General features: G+C 33.6%; 1 protein-coding gene across 1 annotated transcript; it reads right to left on the bottom strand.

Annotated features, from left to right (window-relative positions):
• Positions 1-1681: 1681 nt before the first annotated feature.
• On the bottom strand, positions 1682-21612 carry LOC139524475 (uncharacterized). The gene is made up of 5 exons (XM_071319262.1): positions 21322-21612; positions 10697-10828; positions 9598-9637; positions 7640-7695; positions 1682-5035 (listed from the first exon to the last, which is right to left on the bottom strand). Exons 1-5 carry the CDS (start codon positions 21566-21568, stop codon positions 4983-4985), a joined length of 528 nt encoding a protein of 175 aa, XP_071175363.1. The 5' UTR covers positions 21569-21612; the 3' UTR covers positions 1682-4982.
• Between the last annotated feature and the right edge of the window lie 966 nt (positions 21613-22578).

Below are 22578 nucleotides of genomic sequence, written 5' to 3'. Positions count from 1 at the left end.
GTCGGATTCATCTGAAAATTTCAGGGCAGATAGATCTTGACTCGATAAACAATTTTAACCAATGTCAGATTTGCTCTAAATACTTTGGTTTCAGAGTTATCAGCCAAACTCTATATTCTAACCCTATGTTTTATTTTTAGCCTTGTCAGCCATCTTGGTTGGCTGGCCGGGTCAACGGACACATTTTTAAAACTACATACCCTAATGATGATTGTGGAAAAGTTTGGTTAAATTTGACTTAGTAGTTTCAGAGGAGAAGATTTTTGTAAAAGATTACAAACATTTACGAAAAATTGTTGAAAATTGGAAATAAAGGGCAATAACTCCTTTAGGGGTCAATTGACAATTTGATGATGCTGCCTTTTTTGTAGAAATTTCTTTACGGAACATAATTGCTGTTCATAGTTTACCTCTATCTATAATAATATTCAAGATAATAACCAAAAATGGCAAATTTTCCTTAAAATTACCCATTAAGGGGCAGCAACCCAACAACGGGTTCTCCAATTCATCTGAAAATTTCAACCTGATACACAATGTTATCCCTGTAAGATTTGCTCTAAATGCATGGTTTCAGAGATATAAGCCAAAATCTACATTTTACACCCATGTTCTGTTTTTAGCCATGGCGGCCATCTTTATTGGTTGGTTGGGTCACCGAACACAGTTTCAAAATAGATACCTCAATGATGATTGCGGACAAGTTTGGTTTAATTTGGCCCAGTAGTTTCAGAGAAGAAGATTTTTGTAAAAATTAACGACGACGGCGACGACGAGATACGACGCCGGACGCCGGACGCAAAGTGATGGGAAAAAGAGGCTAAAGATACAAGATGGACATTGATAAATTGTAGAATAAAACATTACTTCGATATGTCTAAAAAAAAACAACCAAAAAGACAACAATACTACTCAAAACACAACATAGAAAAACAAAACCAAAGCGACAAAAACACCATCCAAAATTCAGGGTAATCTCAGGTACTCCGGCAGGGTAAGACGATCCTTCTCAACATGAGGTACAAGTCGTGTTGCTTATAACCTGGTATTAAGTCTTACTCGGTAGGTCACATTCGGGAAAAGGAGACGAGATTTTAGCAAAGACACTAGAAAGAGGGGCGAATGATATCAGTGAGACAGTCAAACTCCTAAATCGAAAAAAAACTGACAACGCCATGGCTTAAAAAATAAAAGACAAACAGACAAATAATAATACAAAAGACACAACACAGAAAACTACGAACTATGCAACCCGAACCCCTAAAAAAACTGGGGGTGATATCAGGTGCTCCGGAAAAGTATTCACATGTGGCACCCGTCGTGCTGCTATTTTTTTTACAAACCATCATCTGTGAAACGGTTGATCAATAACAGTCAACCAACTCGTGTTGGCGTCCGTAAAGTTAACAAAGGGATGGTTTCAACTCACCATAGCTCTTGGTGTAAAAGCTTTCTTGTGAGTAGCAACACTATTTCGAGGAAATCATGATAGGAAATTCAAGCCCTGGAACATCGTATCAATTGGGAGGTATATACTCCGTATGCAGGAATGTTTCTACATAGACATGTAAAGTTCAAAATTGGCAAGCTAAAATAATCTTTTTTTTTCGTGAAGTTTGTTATCAATTGACCAGCATTGTGCTTTTTAATTGTAAGTCAAGATATGAGACAAACTTAACTGTATCTGTTGAATCCTTTATCACAAAATCAATTGGATATATGTGTACATGTTAAATATAGTCACATTTTTGTTTAATTGTTCAGTGAGAGAACATCATCTTCATTGCAGACAAATAAGTTAAAGGATACCAGAAGATCCTGTATGAAGTCAGCATCATAAAAATAAAGAAACAAGGGAATGGCGATTGTTTGAAGAAACTTTACCCTCTTACTTGTATTACAGTCGAATACACTTCTGTTATATTTACTGTCACTATGTGAAAAACACAAACATACATAATAAGTAAACATGTTAACAATAGAGTTACAGCAGTCAATAATGTGTTATAATACAAATCGATCGCTATGAAAGAAAACAAAAATGTCAGTAAGAAAAACAAAATGGCTTACACACTAATCACATCAAGCAAAAATGGAATACAAAAATACAAAAAATGGCCATAGCATAATAACACAATTGCGGGATGTACAAGTACCGAGCCACTACGAATGTGTCCCAAGTACACAAATGCTTCATCCGCACTATCATTTTCTATGTTCAGAGGACCGTGAAAATGTGGGAAAATCTTTAATTCGGCATTAAAATCATATAGATCATATCATAGGGAACATGTATATTAAGTTTTAAGTTGATTGGACTTCAACTACATAAAAAACTGCCTCGACCAAAAACTTTAACCACAACTTTTACCTGAAGCGGAACGAACGGACGGACGGACGCACAGACCAGAAAATATAATGCCCATAAATAGGGCATAAAAATTGACTAAATAGTTCAGGTTAATTTTGCATTACCTTGATTTTTCTTGTTTTTCATTTGTTAAATTGGTTACGTGTTGTTCAATTAACATTTTATATGTTTTGTTACTATTTTGACAAATTGATTGGACGTTAGTATTTTTTTTAAATAATATTGACACCATGTTAACATCGCATTAATAACATTTTAAAACTTGCTCTATAAACACGAAAATTGTGTATATCAAATAAGGACTTTCACTCAGTCGATACGTTACATACGGAACAGTTATGTCATATAGTGCTCCGTACTTTCTTCTCGGTCAACATAATCTGAGCGATTCTATATGTTACGTCTGATCTCGTCAAAAGTTCATGATTAATCATTACTTGTAAAGACAAATAAAAGTAAGCGTTGTTACAATGATGAACAACATCAGTACCTAGACTCATTACTTCACATATAATTTGCATAGTTGCTATTAGAGATTTACGGAAAGTCTCGGTTCCGACTGTTGACTCCGACTCTGACAGGAAAAAATACAGGGGTTGTCTCAAAAATTAATTAAGAGATTCATTAGATTCATAAGTTGTCCATAAGCGAAGTATACTATTGCTTAACCCAAAATAAGAATCAAAATTTGAATCAAGAGTTTCGTACGCAGCACATTTCAATCGGATATGTTTGCTATCTCATACACATTCAGCCTGGCATGTTATTTTGATTGAGTTTTTTCCTTCATCTATGCCATAGGTATATACAAATGTATTCAAACTTATCTTTGATATACAAAAAAAATCTTTCATATCTCAATCTTTGCATCAAAAAGATTTATACAATTAGAATATCATTTTCTTTTTAATGCTGAGATAAAATAATTGTGACATTTTAAAATGATTGCTTTGTTTAATTTACAAAAAAAAACAAACTTTTTATCAGTTTTCCATGTTGACAATTTGTATGCCGATAACGTGTGGAATTTAAGTAAATTTCAATTTAACGGAAAAGGGTGCGCTCGATTGTCGTCCCAAAATCAGCTCGCATATTCAATATTTTAAAGGTTAGGAACTTAGACATTTTTTGTAAATCACCAAAAGTTCAAAGCAAAAAGCCAACTTTATATTTTAAGAAAGTCAATTTGATTTACAAATACAAATTTACGCAAAAAAGTGGCAGAAGCAGACTCCACATGTGGAGCAGAATCTACTTACCCTTCCGGAGCACCTGAGATCACCCCTAGTTTTTGGTGGGTTTCGTGTTGCTTATTCTTTAGTTTTCTATGTTGTGTCATGTGTACTATTGTTTGTCTGTTTGTCTTTTTCATTTTTAGCCATGGATTTGTCAGTGTGACGGTCCCTTTGGTATCTTTCGTCCCTCTTTTTTAAGTAGTAGATCAGTGTTTCCGGGCCCCGTTAACGGTTACGGAAATCTAAAAAAAAATATGGTCCGGTCCCTTTTACAAGAAAGAAATGTAGCCGGCACTCTTTTTCGAATATATGGATCCGCATCGGGGGGAGGGGGTCAGAATTTTGCTTCAAACAATATGTACATAAACATGCTCACTTAGCTATTTGAAAATTAATTTCTTAATTTAAGTTGAAGATAACAAATAATCCATCATTCTTTAATGGATAAAATTCATCCAAATCGGCATCCATTCTCAATTTTATCCTGTTATTATGCCATTTACGCGATAGCAAAACGTGATCACCAGAAATGCAAGGGTCAAAATTAAATAGAATCATTGACGAATATAGAATTCTTATCGAATATTCCGTAACTCTTTGTGAAGGGCATTCAAGAGAAAAAAGAAAAGAAACAAAATTTTACATTGAAATGCTAATCAATTAGTGCCTTTTATTATTTTGAGACGATCCCCTTCATTTTACCTGACAGAGTCGGTGTCAACAGTCGGTACCAAGACTTTCCGTAAATGGCTAATGATCGAGACGTTCTTTGACATAACCCTGGTTTGTCACATTTATGGTCAGTGACTGGTTTCGATTATTTAAGTCTCATTATCAGCTGCAAGCTCATGGATACCGACTAAGTTGCAAAATGCATATCTCTTTTGCAAGTGAAGTTGGTATAGTGGGTGGAAATTGATAATTTTAAAAATTAAAATATTTTCGTTTACAAAGATTACAGTTATCACCGTATATCCAATTCGATGTATAAGTCTAGCAATGAGACGGATAAAGCTTTCTCTATATTTTTTTTAATGCTAGTACTTGAGGATATTTTAATGGAATCCAATAAGAAAAATGAAGATTGTATATGAAAAGAACATCATCCAATAGGGTGATTTGATTAACAAGGGTTAAGTTCGTTGTGTAAAAAACCTAAGTAATGCTATTTCTTTTCTTAAAACGTTCCATGATAAGGGAAGAAAATACATAATTTTATATTATATATACAATTGTTATATTGGTGTTGTTAGAAAACGAATATAAATGATAGCCACAAAAAAGCGATTGATGGTAAGTAACATAAATTAGACGTAAAATATTGTAATATCAATTAGATAATTGTATGTGATGGTTTTTTTCTAGCGGATTTAATTTCAAAAACTCTGATTGGCATACGTTGCTTGGTCTATATGTTGTTTGTTGTTATCTGAAACAAAATTAGAATAATAAAGAATGAAATCTAAAACTAGCACTGTGATGAAACTCATAAACAGGATATCCATACAGACGAAAGAACGAACGAATTGGATGATTTCTATAAACTCACATTGTTTTGTAGGAATAAGTCTTTCATTTTTGCTAATGTACTTTGTCTATATTTATTTTTATGTTTCTTTGATACAAAAATGATGCCTCTTTGTACATCCAGTCATTATGCTATTATATATATATAGTGATTAATATTATAACAGGTTTAGCTAGCTTAAAGTCCTTGGATGCTGTAAACTTAGTTTTATAGTTTTAAATGTCGTACACCATTCATTCACACCATTCCCGATCGCACGTTACACCATTACACCATTCCCCTTACACCATACACCATAGCACCATACACCTTCTACCATCGCACCATATGCCATACAGCAATACACCATACACGTTTTTTTCGGAAGTTTACACCATCCAAGGGCTGTATAACCAGGTTTAATCCACCAATTGCTACATAAGAAAATGCCTGTACCAAGTCAGGACTATGTCAGTTGTAATTTATTCGTTTAGTGTGTTTGAACCATTTGATAAGGGATTTTTCCTTTTTAAATGTTCCTCAAAATTCAGTATTTTTGTGATTTTACTTTTTAAAATGATAATTTATAAATAGTGAAGTTAGGCGTAAAAAAGATGCATAATATCTTCACCTCTGCCGTGTATTTGTTTTGCCTGCTACATTTTTAACATTAAATAACTGAAAACCTTTTATTAAAATCAACATAGTTATTGTCACTGATGGTGGACGTTTTGTCCTTCACTGTCTCACGTATCCAGTGTCGGGCACTCCTGCCTGCGGAGAAATAAAGTAGCAACCTCATCTGTCGTAATGTTTTTAATTATAACATTATTATCATAAAAATCATTCAAAAACTATGAATATTTCAGGCGTACGTAGGTTTGAAATTGACCAACACTTGTTGTGATTTGATTTCCATAGTGTCAAAACCGCTATTAATCGTATATAATTAGCTTCCTATATTTGTTTTTATCCAAGATTTGTCTTATCTTTACAAAACCGGCTAGCACATTACTTCTTAATATGACTGGTATATTTAAAATGTTATGACTACCGTATGTTCAGAATCTTCATTATATGAAGTGATCACAGAATTATATGCATTCATGACAGCAATATATGTAGTGGTTACAACACCATATGAAGTGGTCAAAATATTATATGCAATCGTTGAAGCTTTATATACAGTTGTCGGAACACTACATGCAGTGGTTATAACATGATATGCGATCGTGACAACATTATATTTAGCTTTCGGAAAATTATATGCTGTTGTTACAACATGATGTGCTGTTGTGACAATATTTAGTGCAGTTGTCGGAACATTATATTCAGTGGTCACAACATTATACGTGTGTTATTGATTAAAGTAACGATCATGGATGATGATGATGAATCATAATACGTGGTGGTGTTGGTTCAAATTTTGTAAACTTATTGGAGTGTTGAATGTTCTTATCAAGAATACTCGTGACTGGCATTTGCTTCTAGAGAGTTATACAATTTAACAGAGCGTTATGGAAGATTTCGGCTGCAGCCCGTCATTCATACCTTTCATTATATTACAAGATGAGGTAAAAGAATATTAAAAGGAAAATTAAAATCATTAGTCAAACATTTTGATAATTAGTGTATAAAAATCATAGAAGATCTTTATGTTTTGTTCTGTTTAAGAAAACCAGGAGCGTGAAGGAATAAAATGCTAGACCTCTAAATCAAAAATGCAGGTACGGTTCACCTTACTAAAAGTGAATCAAGTTATCAGCCGCATATTTATCGAGTGATCTAATTTCATTCTAAAATTTTCTCAATCGACCAAACCACAAAATTTAAGGCGGACCGAATGTCAGATAAACGTACAATGGTTAATCATAATGTCTTATCACTTTGTGTGGTTGTGCACACAAATCCTTCAAGTCCATATTATGTAAATATTGACTTCACATGTTGGAAACACATCAACAAACTTGAAAACGTTTACTTTCCATGAGCAACACGGTGTGTGCTTACCGTTGCATTCCAAATGTGATCGACTTATCATTAGTGGTCCATCTTAAACGTTCCTTAATGTAAACTATGAAAAATATTTGTAGACTATGACTGAGTGGCCGGGTCAAAGAATATCAATGGAAAAAAGATATACCCTTATATATACAACTGCATACCAATTCATCCTCTGGTGGTTTCTCATAAACCGACCTTATTACAACAAAACATTGTTTACATCGCCAAAGCCGAGGCCCAAAATACCACGTCTAAGTGTTGCTTTTTATATTACGTCATAACGAGACCAACACAAATGTAAGTATTTGAGGACTCATGCATTGGATTTTTCGTTCAATGGCTAATTACTAGACTGAACACTTATATATATCTTTTATAAACACTCTTGCTAAGAGATACTTGCATGAAAATACATCGGCCTTTGCATTTTTTTGTTAGGTTTTTAAAAACAACGCAGTTAATGGAGCCCAGACTGCAGCAAGTCATAAAATTGAAAGAAAGTTTTCTGTGTTTAGAGCTTACCCCCTTGGAATTGTTGAAGGTCGTTATATAGATGATCCTCATTTGCTGGTAGTTCTCTACAAAATAATAATATGACATAGTTTGAAGGGTGAAAATAAGTACTCCGATTCTACACTAGTGGACAGTTTTATGTTTTGTTAATAGGAGCTTCCGTTAGCCAAATGTCTCATTCATCGCATCAAGCAAACAATTGTAAACTAGATGTGTCAATGCAACACGAATGGCCCCGTCTCAAAAAGTTGAAAAATGTGCAATTTCAATAACACATGTGAACACAAACATGATGGTAGTCTAACACATAAAAAATCAGCTCAAAATCTGGAGGCGTACAGAAAAAAGTTTGGATAACTGTGATTGTAAACAATTTTCAAAGTTGTAAACCCTTAATTTTGGCAAAAATTAGCAGTACAGAACAAAAGCTAAACTTGATCAAGTCCAAATGCCTGAAAGCCGAGCGGAACGAAACTTAAACTTGATCTGTAACTCATCATGAATAACTCACATACCAAAAATCAGCCCATTATCTAAAAGCGTTTAGAAAAAAAGTCCGTATAACTGTGATTTTCAACAATTTATCAAAGTCTATAGCCCTTAAATTGTTCAAAACTTAGCAGAGCAGAACAAAACTTAAACTTTATCTGTAACTCATCTTGGTAAACTCACATGCCAAAAATCATCCCAATATGTGAAAGTGTTTAGAACAAAAATATGTATGACTCTGATTTTCAACAATTTGTCAAAGTCAAAAGCCCGTAATTGCGGCAAAAATTAGCAGAGCAGAACGAAACTTCAACTTGATCTGTAACTCATCATAGTGAACTCACATAACAAATATTAGCCCAATATCTGAAAGCGTTTAGAAAAAACTCCGTATAATGATTTGTTTCGGAATGACGTAATGACGGAATTTCGGACAAGGGTAAAACTATATGGCACCGACAAAATCGTTGCGGGGCCATAAAAATGCAGAGGATACGTTGAAAAGCGCACTTCTGTATATGAGTACAAAAATGTAAACGAGTGATGGTCAAAGAACGGTAAAAGGGTTTTGTCAAATGTGTTAATATAATTTTGAATACAATCTTGGCTTGTTGAACTATAACTGGTAAACGTCAATAAATGTATTTATCTGTTGATGTCTAAAATATTGCTGATTAAAAGAGGGACGAAAGATACCAGAGGGACAGTCAACCTGATAAATCGAAAATAACCTGATAACGCCTGGCTAAAAATTAAAAAGACAAACAGACAAACAATAGAACACATGACACAACTTCGAAAACTAAAGAATAAGCAATTCGAACCCCACCAAAAACTAAGGGTGATCTCATATGCTCCGGAATGGTAAGCAGATCCTGCTCCACATGTGTCACCCGCCGTGTTGCTTATGTTATAACAAATCCGGTAAATAATCTAATTCGGTAAGTCACATTACATTATCTTTTAAAGGTTAACTTATGTAAAGAAAGCACATGCAATAAGTAAAACATGTTCATAATTTTGCCTCATAAGGTACATGCATTTCTGTTGTAATGATTTAAAATAAGCATGGCTCACGGACTTCGTTTTCGCTTTTTTTTTAAACGAAATTGTTATCTAATTGGTAGTGAAAATGTCAAAAATTCACAATTAATAATGATAGTTTAGTTTAAACATATTTTGTTTGCTGAATTAAAGCAAAATGAATTAGACACAAGTAAATCATACTTATGTAGTCTTCTCCATATAATAATGATAATTTGATATGTGTTTTTCTCATCAAACATAAACAAATATGACCGTTTTCAGAAACTTTTTAACGGTTCCTGTATGTTTTAGTATTATCTAAAAAACTTTTCTGAAGTTGTTGCTAGCATTCCTAGCATTCCTGATTCCATACACCGGTATTTGGTTTGATACATGTGACTACAAAATATGGGTTCAACGATAATATCGGATGAGAAATAATATATACTTGCCTTGAACCCGACTGTGTTGATTCATAAATAGCATTACCTTCTGAAATAAAAACAATAATAGCATTACTACAATTACCATAACAAATATTACTGTTATTTATAAATATGAACGAAAGCCTGTACGATTTTCTCCTCATTGTTTGCCCATATGTAAAACAAACATGTTTGTATAGTTTTTATTCTGAAGTCGGATTTGAGTTATAATATTTTATATCAAAACATATATTGCCCTTAATGAAAATGAGTTTAACAAAACATCTGTAATAAAAGTGACCAAAGATGTCCCAATTGCGTGGATTGTGCTAATGATATACCATGCTAGAATGTAAATTCGAATGTTATTTTCTTTAAAAAGTGTAACAAAATACGGTTAAATTATTTGATTTTCAATTTTAACTGATAGAAAATGTTACAAGTTGTGTTTGAAATATTCACAAATGTCCGTTCACTGCGTAGCGATAAAAATCCGCTATGAAAGGGTACATGTCCACCTCGCAACAGAATGTTGAAAAGTGAAATGTTGCACAATCGACGTATTTACATGTTTGCAACCGATGTTGTTAAGCGCGGGTTATGAGAATAATGTGTTAATGTCAATGTCTCCGATACTACCTTTTGTTTCATTAACATCACGTTGTTTCATGATTTGAGGTCAATATTTCTTTTAACAAAAAGGCGTTGTTAAGTGGCCAAGTAAAAAGTACGCTTTTTTCAGAGTGTGTATATCAGAAACCAGACAAAAACTGTTTTTTCAATTCATTTTTTGGAAAATATAATACACCGAACCAAACAAATGTCAGAATGCAACGTATGTACTCAAATGTTATGAGTAAAACGTTTACAGGTTACAAATCGTATTTGGACCTCTTTAGTGCACCATTGGCGCGAATTTATCATAATTCCTTTTTTCAATATTACATGTTGAATATGATACTCATTCTATTAAATATGAAATAAAATCCTATAGAAAAAGAAGAGCATCGATAAATAAGCTGACATCAATATTCTTTTTCTGTTTTAAATTCAACAATTTATTGACAAAGTGCGTGTCCGCATGCAGCATAAGAACATGTCTATTTAAAAACTATTCATCTTATACCTGTTTCATCACGGCGACGAAGTCGTTTGAAAATAAAAACAACAATTGCTGCTAATATCAGTATCATCAAAGATGTTCCTATTCCAGCTCCAACACCGACGGCAATAAAATTTCCAGATTGAAAAAACTCCGCTTCAAAGAAAGGTATATATTAGATTTATGTGTTGTGCCGTTTAATGTTTTAGCGTACATTTAGCAGAAATAATTCAGTGAACACACACACACACAACACTTAAAGGGGTATACGCTGTCAAATTAATGTCCACCGATTTGACTCAAGGTCTCACATTTTTATTTATAACTTACTTACATGTTTCTCAAAAGTATAATGCATTGGCTTAATCATATGTTTCAGCATTACATGTGGATTTTAGTCTAGAGGTCATTTAATTAAATATTGAGGTGATTTCCAAAGACTGTTAAGAGTTATATAACCCGATATAAGCTTAAATATAGATATAAAGGGATAGCAAAAAGTAAAATCACAAAAATACTGAACTCTGAAGAAAATTCAAAACAGAAAGTCCCTTATCAAATGGCAAAATCAAAAGCTCAAACACATTAAACGAATGAATAACTGTCATATTCCTAGCTCAGTACAGACATTTTCTTATTTAAAAAAGGGTGGATTGAACCTATTTTTATAGCTAGTTAATCCTCCTACTTGTATGATAGTTGCATGGTATTCCATTATATTAACAACGATGCGTGAACAAAACAAACAGACATACTGAATTTTAATGTGCGTATTGTTATGAGTTTACTTTTCTACATTGATTAGAGGTATAGGGGGAGGGTTGAGATCTCACAAACATGTTTAACCCCGCCGCATTTTTGCTCCTGTCCCAAGTCAGGAGCCTCTGGCCTTTGCTAGTCTTGTATTATTTTTATTTTAGTTTCTTGTGTACAATTTGGAAATTAGTATGGCGTTCATTATCACTGGACTAGTATATATTTGTTTGGGGACCAGCTGAAGGACGCCTCCGGGTGCGGGAATTTCTCGCTACATTGAAGACCTGTTGGTGACCTTCTGCTGTTGTTTTTTATTTGGTCGGGTTGTTGTCTCTTTGACATATTCCCAATTTCCATTCTCAATTTTATTTTTTACAGAGTTTGTCTTTAGTGCCGTGTGGAGGCAGTAGAGTGCCTCCCCGTGCTTCAGGTTTATGCTCTTATAATATACTAGATTATGGAGTGTGTGTCCGAGCGAGAACTGCTCTAGTTCATTACTTTATGAATATTTATCAAAAAGCAGTATTTCAATATTCAGCCCCATTCTATTTTTTAGTCAGCCATCAGTCCTACCCTGATATACCCTATCTTTTTCGGGTAATTAATACTGATAGCGTTTGACATTTTTAGCCGAACAAATTTATCCATTTTATATAACTTGAATTATTGTATGCTGATTCATATTCTGGACGCCAATCTTTGCTCCTTTATTATATAATTCACTAACAAAACAATTATGAAGCTTAGAAATGGAAAATTACTAAATACTAAACTTGTTCAAAGGGTATCTACACGTCTCAATCTTCAAAATCGGTTATCTAAAAATACTACCATCGCTAACATTTTTAACAATAAAAATCGTGGTTACCCTTCTATCGATAAGTGTCATGCCAAAAAATGACTTACATGTCCCCGTCTTTCCACCAACAATACGGTAAGGTCCACGTTTAATGGTCGCACATTTTCTTTAAATTTTGAAACTGATATAACTTGAAAAACATACAGTATTATTTATTTACTCACATGAAACAAACCGGGGTGTGGTATTCAGTACGTAGGAGAAACTGGACGATATTTATCTAAACGCACTCAAGAACATCTGTATCGTTTTAAAAGACCCAATAATAGAGATTATTAAAATTTTATATTTTCAATAATCTGGTTTAATTCAATCGAATATTTGTGTGGATGCGTGGGTGTTGCAGTCTGTAGCTCATTGCCATATTCGGCATGGCCATAGATGGCGCTCGCAGCTTGAATCAGATTTCGTATCAGCTTGAATTAGAATTTTGGAATTCCCGTATCGGGCACTTGTTAATTTGCTGTCGACTTGAAAGCAGGTGTTTCACAAATAAGTTAAACTATTTAAAAGAAAAAGAAAAGATGCCAAACAAGAGAAATGCCATAGGATCGCCATCCAGGGCCATGGGAAAGAAGAGAAGAACGGCTAACAGGACAGGCGGACAGAGAATGCAGTACGAGGAAATCCCACAAAAGAAGGACGGAGCTGGACGGAGAAGAACTGCCAAGAAAACACAAGGGGTCGGACATGTGGTGGCAGAAGGACCGGTGGAAACTACTGATTTCTCATCAGGTAATGAGTCGGAGGAGGATGCACGAGCGTTCCCCTCTTTAAGGCACGACCCGTTACACCAAAACTTTGAAATTGCAAATAATTCCATTGATTTCACTCCGTCTCAAGAATCTAGCATTCATGACACAGTGGGGGAACACGTGTCTTTTAAAATTAAGAAAAAAATTTGGGAGGGAAGGTTTATTGAGCTTCATTCTCTTTTGAGAACGCGAAAAGCAATGGAAGAGGTGGACGATGGCGATTTGAAATTAAAAAGGGGAAAAATTTGCATTGAAAAAAGATCGTCGAGTGTTTATTTGTCCATAAATGAATGGACTTCAGCATTCATGGTTTTTATGAGTGTCTACATTGAGAAATACAGCACACGGGCACAGGAATTGTTAAAATATATGCGCGATATAAGACTAGCGGCAACGAGGTCAGAAAACTGGGCCACCTATGACGAGCAATTTAGGCTAAAAATAGAAAAGAATCCAAATTTATCTTGGGGAATATACACGGTGAATATTGGCTATTACACATCACATCTCCCATAGTACAAAACTGTGTGTCAGTGCAATCATAGGGTGATAGAACAAATACACAACATCCGCTAATCTGATGATTATAAATTCCTAACTGTCAGTATTAATTATAAGTCAAGTCAACTATAAAAGTGATAACGTATAATGTTAACATAATTTAACAATCCTCCCTCTTTTAATTTAGAAGATCAAGATAAACAAGATTAATCTCTAGTGAATGAAAGTAATAAATTTAATTTGCACTCAATTGAACTAAATAGCTACAAGTTTTACTGTCTATATTTTTAATGTTCAATTATGAAATCCTAAACCTACAGTGATATCACTACACTAACTTAACCACAAATATTTACAGTCATATGTTTCTAATAAGTCTCTCTGGTGCCTTTCTTACTATTTCTGTGCGGTGCATAACGATATAGTATCATTAGCATTTTCAACTGTTTTATTTTTGGTTATTTTAGTTTGTTCGGATTCATTGTTATTTTCAGATTTTTCGGTATCGCAATTGAATTACATGCTGGTATTGTTATGAATTCAGTGTCAATATCAGATATGGTAATTTTAAATATGTTTGGTATGTTTTTATTTTCCTGCGGTACGAATTCACGAATCTGATCAATATGTCTCTTCCATACTAAATCTCCAAATTGGACTTGATAAGTTACTGTTCCGAGTTTATGAACGATAGTTCCTTGTTTCCACTTGTTATTGTCTCTATAGTCTCTTTAAGATTTGGACTCCCTAATGGATGCAAAAAGAATATTTGTTTTTTACCATCTCCTCATTTTATTATTATTCTCTGTGGAGCTAATGATTTGACAGATTTAGAATTGACAGGGAATGGTTTAATTGAAAATGTAAAAATGGTCTACCCTACGTTACCAGGCTTTATTTAAAAAGGTTATTATAATATGGTCTTCAATGCTACAGTGCGATACTGGCATGTTGCACCCTTGGATGCGGGTGCAATAATAGAACAGAACAGAAAAAGAAAAATTTAGTGGCCAAAAACTTTGTTACAGAAAATGGGGGTAAAGCTATATTACATGAGAACATTAAGGCGTGAAGTGTCTTTATACAGAACAAATGGAACTAATTTGTCACAAACTGGAAATCAGGTTAATTTTCTTGAATAATATACAAGGGTGTGGGGGTTGAGTCTTTCCTACGCACACCATAATCAACTTTTCCTAAGATTCAATAATGAAAATTTGGTGGAGGTGAGAACCCATGTCAGATTTGGTAGCTGACTTGGGCTCTCATGTGGCGGTCCAGGAAGACTGGTAGTGATTGGGGGATTATTTCACTCGGCCCTTGCTCTGGGCCTGACAAGTTCTAAAACTTGCAGGTTTGGAAAATGTGGTTAGTGGTAACGGTGGGGTCTACAGATGGGTGACTCTGGGACCTCCTCCACCTCATCTTATAGAGGGGAGGCCTACACCTGCCAACAGGTGGGGCACTAATAACTGGAGCATTGGTAATACGAGTGTTTTCCCCGGTCACTCCCCATGGTAGGTGGTGGTGTAACCGTGTTTAACTACCAGGGGTTTTATGACACTATGTCAACATAGGTCAGCTGATAGCCATTGTGTATAGGTAATCGGTAGTCACCCTGGCGCCTCAACAAAATATTATAGAATACTCTGTAGCCAAAGTAATGCCACAAAGTAAAAATGTATATTCTAGTCATGAAAATGTAAATACAAGTTGGTGTAATAAAATGTATTTTTAATTCAAAGGATTGTTTTTGTATAAGTTGTAAATGAAATACAGAGGATGGAACCTCTACACAAATGAGTAAAATATACAGAAAGTCTGTACAGTATTTGAATTTTGGTATTTGTGAATTACAATTTACAACACACAAAGAGAGACAACTCTAGTTTAATTTTTAACATATTTTAGAAAATACGTCAACAACTCTTGATCGTTGTTCTTCGTCTCATTGTTATTCGTTCAGTATTGATATAGGGTCTTCTTATATGAGTATTGCAATTAAATTCAAAAGTATCATTTACCAACACCTTAAGAAGCACAACCATCCTTTTAAATATTTAGCAGTTCAACCTTTAGAAGTAGTAAATAAGCAGCCTGGTGAATCGCATTCAAAGTTTGTACGATCACGGAAAATAATTGAATTAAATTGGATTAAAAAATTACAGAAGTTTACCCTCTCGGTCTAAATGATAATATCATGGGAATTGGTAATATATCTAGGACCAATTCCGTTAACATTTTGGATATAGTTTCTAAAACTGTTCGTAAAAAACGTTCTCACGGTCGTAGAACAAATCGCAATCAAAGAAAGTTTCGGGCCAATCATACCAATATTTCGGACCTAATTTCTATTTCAAAAAACAACGGCAGACATTATCTGTTAAAAAAACTCTGTTCGTTACCGGTTAATAAGTTAAATAAAATTTTGGAGGATTGCAACACAATTTCATATAGCAGTCCTAAGTATGAAATTGTTCAAATTATTATGGCATATTGTTATTCTAAATTATTTCCCAAAATTGATCGCCCTGAAGATCATAAAAAACATTTTATTAAAATTAAGTATGTCAATAAAGGCTTTGATTTTGTAAATATTGCCGGTATATTTAACGACCATTCTGTTAAGAACAAATTCCTGGATATTTTGACAATACTGAGCTACCTCTTATTTGTTATATTTACAAGAAATCTACCCGGAAATTTGTGTTTAATTATAGTCAATTGTGTAAAGATGTTAATATCAGTGAAAATACACCTACTTCATGTAATTGCAGTAATTCCGAATATATTTATGGACCCATTTCCCATGTTATAACAGGAGATCTTAACATCGTTCAAGACCGAGAGTTAAACTCATTCGTCAGTAAAGGACCTAAATATCGTCCCCCGTCAATTATTAATTGGAATGAGTGTCGTAATATCATCCACGACTCACTCCATACTTACTGTATGAAATGGATAAAACGGGAAAAAGCTGACAAAAAATCTTTGGACTCTTTTTTTAATTCAGTAATGAAGATAGTTGATATACGTATTCAACATTTTAAAGAACATTTTACTATAAACAATAACCACAATAAACCTATTTCTCGTATGAAACATAAACTAATAGAACTAGCCAAGGAATTTGTTTTTGTCCCGGCCTATAAAGCTGCTAATAATATTATTATTGTTTGACGTAAATTTTACATTGAGGTTCTGAAAAAGGAATCACCAATTCACCAACATTCCAACTGACTCCATTTTCAGAAAACGAAATCTGTAACAAACATAAACTTTTAGCCACCGCTTTACAAGCGGTGGCTAAAAGTTTACAGAGCCAAATACAATGAAAGTCCCAACTATGTATTGGCTTCCGAAGCTACACAAAACCCCTTACAAATATAGATTTATTTCGTCTTCAAGCCATTGATCAACTACTAAATTGTCTATTCTTCTTACCAGCATACTTGGTACAATTAAAAACCTGATAATAAATTGTTCAAATAAGGCCTTCGAAAATAGTGGAATAAATTACTTTTAGAGTGTCAAGAACTCGTTGGAAGTACTTGATAAATTGCATGCTTATATTGGTGATTTTGAATCTGTTCAAAGTTTTGATTTTTCTACCCTGTATACCACATTGCCTCATATTCTCATTAAGAAAAAGTTCACACACCTAATTAAATGGGCATTCAAAAAATCAGAATGTGAATATATATGTTCAAACTCTTTTAGGTCATTTTTTAGTAGCAATAAACAAAAAAACTATGTTAATTGGACATGCTTTGATACTATATATGCCCTTGAATTTTTACTAGATAACATTTTTGTTCGCTTTGGGGATTCCGTATATCGTCAGATTATCGGAATTCCAATGGGGACTAACTGTGCACCACTTATTGCGGACCTGTTTTTGTATTGTTATGAGTTACAATTTATGACAAAAATAAGCAAAGACCCATCGAAACAACATCTGATAAACAAATTTAATAATACTTTTAGATATTTGGATGATATTTTGGCTCTCAATAATGACGACTTCAGTATGTATATTAATGAAATTTATCCTGTTGAACTTACTTTAAATAAAGCTAATACTAACAATGACCACTGCCCTTTTCTGGATCTCGATATCTATATCACTAATGGAAAGCTGACTACTAAAATTTATGATAAAAGGGATGATTTTTCATTTCCTATCGTTAATTATCAGTTTTTTATATGGTGACTTGTAGGATTCGCTCGTGTATGTAACAATGTTTTCGATTTTAACGAGAGAAATTTATGTATTACTGAAAAATTATTACATCAGGGTTTTCGATATCACAAACTAGTCAAAACATTTACTAAATTTTATCATCGGTATAAAGACATCATTCGTAAATATAGCTCAACATGCAGACTTCTAATACGTTCAGGTATTTCACATCCAATTTTTTATGGAAATATTCTTTATAAAGCACAAAGGTGTCAGTATTCACCTCAGAAACTTACAAAACCTTTGAATAGACTTATTAAGAAGGGATATAATTACAATACTGTTGTCAAGTCATTAAAGAGTGCATATTTTGGCGTTAATATTGAATCTTTGCATCGGAACTAAACACATTTATTCTAAAAACAGTTGTTGGCATGACACGGGTTATGTTCTTCTCATATATGTTATGATGGTATGATACTAAACCCCTAACGGGAAGGATTGTGCCTGATGTTCATATGATGAAATCATAATCTTTCAGTCAGTTTAATTGAAGTCTGGAGCTGGCATGTCAGTTAACTGCTAGTAGTCTGTTGTTATTTTTGTATTATTGTCATTTTGTTTATTTTCTTTGGTTACATCTTCTGACATCAGACTCGGACTTCTCTTGAACTGAATTTTGATGTGCGTATTGTTATGCGTTTACTTTTCTACATTGGTTAGAGGTATAGGGGGAGGGTTGAGATCTCACAAACATGTTTAACCCCGCCGCATTTCTGCTCCTGTCCCAAGTCAGGAGCCTCTGGCCTTTGCTAGTCTTGTATTATTTTTATTTTAGTTTCTTGTGTAAAATTTGGAAATTAGTATGGCGTTCATTATCACTGGACTAGTATATATTTGTTGGGGGCCAGCTGAAGGACGCCTCCGGGTGCGGGAATTTCTCGCTACATTGAAGACCTGTTGGTGACCTTCTGCTGTTGTTTTTTATTTGGTCGGGTTGTTGTCTCTTTGACATATTCCCCATTTCCATTCTCAATTTTATAATAGGTAAAAATGTCAAAAAATAAGGGGACAGCTGTCAACATTGTGTTATAATCTTAATCACTATAAAAACAAACAAGTATAAAACAAAGAAGCACAAAAAAACATGTTTAACCCGTCACATTCTATATGTATGTGCCTATCCACAGTCAGGAGCATGTAATTTAGTAATTGTTGTTTGTTGACGTTTTGAATATCTGTTTTTTGTTGTTTTTGTGTTCATAAATAAGGCCGTACGTTTTGTTATTTCGGGGCCTTTTGTAGCTGACTATGCGGTATGGGCTTTGCTCATTGTTAAAGGCCGTACGGTGACCTATAGTTTTTAAGTTCTGTGACATTTTGTCTCTGGTGGAGAGTTGTCTCATTGGCAATCATACCACATCTTCTTTTTTACATATATCAAATTTAACAACCTCATTCATTGCTTTTTTTTACGATTCTATTAGGCTATTTTAAATCCAGCAATAAAGGAAATAAAGGATTGAAAGAATTTAAGTACTGGGACCGAATCCTCACCCTGACAGGCCCATGGTAAGGTGAACAGTAACTCTGGCGTAGAATCACGCGCTTGACGTACATTAGTTGATAAGCATGTAAACGTCAAACAGGTAGATATAAAATAATTTTGTCGATTAAAGTATGAACAAAAGATAGTCTATAGTTCTGATAGTCATATCCTCTGCATGAGCTGAATAAGACGTTTTCATTGTCCTGTCCTTCTTGTCGCTTGTATATATGAAAACTCGTGCAATTGAATGTTTTATGTCTGTTTAATTTCATATTATAGGTTAAGAATGATATGTTAACCATCGTTTTTGAGAATGATTTTTGTGGATTGAATCAGTCAGTCAAATGATTTACCCTTTTTTACTTTCAATGCTGACATGTGTTTTCCTTGTAATAACTGTACACATCTATTTTGTGCGTAATCTATCTGTAGCTAAGGGGTTACATTGAAGGTCCCACTAATACTGATTGAATGAGATCGAATTTTTCCTTGCGAGTGAATATTCATCATCGATGTTGCTGACAAAATGTAGCTTATTTCACAAAATTGAACCAACCTGGATGTTAAAAGGGAATTCTTGGTTTAACTTTCATGAATTATTTAACAAAATTAATGACTTTTTATATATTTTTATATATTGTAACTTATGCCCTAAAACCAACTACGCTGTACTTATAATGCACAATTGGTCTTAACATTCATAACAGTCTGCATGCACCTATGGGCCAATAAAAGCTATTTATATAAATATGCGTACAGATAAGGAAACAGTTAACAGGTGATATATTCTATTGGTATAAGTATCGCATTCAACCTGGACTTGGTAAATTATTTGTTATAATAATTATGTTGAAATCGAAAGGGTCTGAAATAGTGCAACTTTCATTAAACATCATTGACTTATATTAATTATATATAGAGTTAAATTATGTATACATAAAAAGAGATAATTTATGATCCCAATTGTTCAAGAGGTACTAAAACACACATAACAATTGAATCGTTATCTAAATATCGAAATAATTGAATAACATTGCAAAACAATAATGCAATTTGGTCTACTAATAACAGATAATTGAGCAACTTTGTTTACCTAAGAAAATTCCAATCGACGCTACTTTTGGAAACAGCACTCGAAATAGATCTACTGGAAGTGACGCGAAGGGGTAACTTTTTATGCTTTACTAAATGTTGATGAATATGATCTTTCTTCTGATCGTTAATCAAAATAAACTGCCACTGAATTTTGTTGTCCTGACAAAACTCATTATTTATCAAAAGGAAAAAAATGTTTCAGAAGGCATGTTGTAATATTAAATGTGTTTCAAATTGAAAAGTCTTCTAAAGAGAGAGCTATACATACAACAGTTAATTGAACATGGTACAATTAACAAAGCAAATCAACAAGTTACGTCCTCCATCGTCTTTTGGTAGCAAGTTTTCTGAGTGTCCAAATTTAAAAATCAGTTTCTTCGTCGGGAAACTACATGTACATAAACAGTTTCAATAATTTATTAATAATAAACATTTAATAAGAATAAAATGCAGATATCTAGCCGCGATAAAAGGATGTACATTTGTGTATCTCAATGTAGTTTCAATTGATACTCACGTTGATCTATCAAAACTGTTAATATACTTCCAAGCTAGTGGCGTGTTTTACCAAATCCTTCAGGTGTGCAGATGATGAACAGACAATATTTTGGATATATCGCAATAATTGCAAGAATAAATTGTATCCATTTTTTTGCGTTTTTCGACAATCATTTTGAATTTTAAAATTATTCTTATATATTTATTTGCATTTTAGTACCTCTTAACCGTTACATTCTGTTAAGCAAGATTTCACCAGCGCCTGATTATCGAATTAATAATCCACATTTCAACAATTCAACAATTCACGAACAATGTAAAAAACATATATTATACAGGTATAAAAAAACTAAAATGTTCAAGCTCATATATATATCAGCGAAAACCCGTCCTTAGAATTGATAGTATTATGAAATGATTAAACATTAAAGAATACTTTTGTAATGAATAAACCTGATTTTGTAGTGCAGTTGTCATACATTGTTGCTCTTACTCTCCCATACTTGTTACTTGCTTCTACGTATATTAAATAAGTTGTTCCATCAATAAGAGAAGACGTTGTAACTTTGACATATTGACCGTTATCAGAATCAGGTATTGAAGACTTGACTATCGACGTGTTTGTTTTCATATCTTTCCATATCACTGTGAACCATTGGGGTGTCCCACCATTAAATCCTGGTTTCCAGAGAACTACCATTGGACTAGTTTCACATATTACCAGTAGATCAGTTGGTGGGGCTGGCAAACCTAAACAATAAATATCAGAGATTTCGAGACCGGCTATTCATCCTATTAAGATGATTATATTATAACACAGTCCAAGAAGAACTTACATAATCAACTGAAGATAAAACAAATGTTTTAGAATTTAGTCGTGTTTATTAATCACGAGACTTTGGACCAATGTTTATATTTCAGATTTCGTTGCTTAGCCTTGCATGTACGAACATATATATTTCAGCTAAGTATAAGAGCCTTGTTCTAACGTTCCAACAAAAAAAAATGATTTGAGTTCTGAATTACTTATTTTAGTAACGTTTGTTAGTTTGTCTAACGCTGTGAATTTCTATATGCTGATTTAGGTTATTTATTTACCTGTTTTTATTTTGTAGTTATTCACCGGTTTTATCATTTATATCAATTATATAGTCATTTTATAAAAATTTACTGTTTGCAAAAGTATGAATTATTCTAAATAATAAGGATGTTCTTATCCCAGGCAAGAAACCATAGCCGTATTGGGCAGAATTTTTTGGAACTTTTGGTCCGCAATGCTCTTCAACTTTGTACTTGTTTTGGCTTTCAAACTTTTTTATCAGAGCGTCACTGGTTAGTCTTGTGTGGACGTAACGCGCGTCTGGCGTATTAAATTTTAAACCTAGCACCTTTTGTTAGCTATTATTCGTGTGTTTCTCTGTCCTATATGTTCTCCAATTATTTGTGTTTTGTCCTATCATGTAATGTTGTTATTTTAATGTTGTATTTAATATTGCCATAAAAAGCCGGAGGTTTGGCATGCCACAAAACCAATTTTGAACTTGCAATATCTATGTTGCAACATTCCAGCAGCGTCTGCATACGTAGAATATATCTTCCGATTGATACGATATTCCCGGGCTTGCATTTCCTATCACGATGCCCATGCTAGAGAATTGATGCTCCTAAGGAAGCTATTAGACCAAGAGTCCCAAATGGTGAATTTGAAAA

This window comes from Mytilus edulis, chromosome 5, assembly GCF_963676685.1.
Source record: "Mytilus edulis chromosome 5, xbMytEdul2.2, whole genome shotgun sequence".
In the NCBI taxonomy this organism is placed as follows: Eukaryota; Metazoa; Mollusca; class Bivalvia; order Mytilida; family Mytilidae; genus Mytilus; species Mytilus edulis.
The sequence above is the reverse complement of the archived record's forward strand: the minus strand, read 5'-3'. Positions and strand labels throughout refer to the sequence as shown.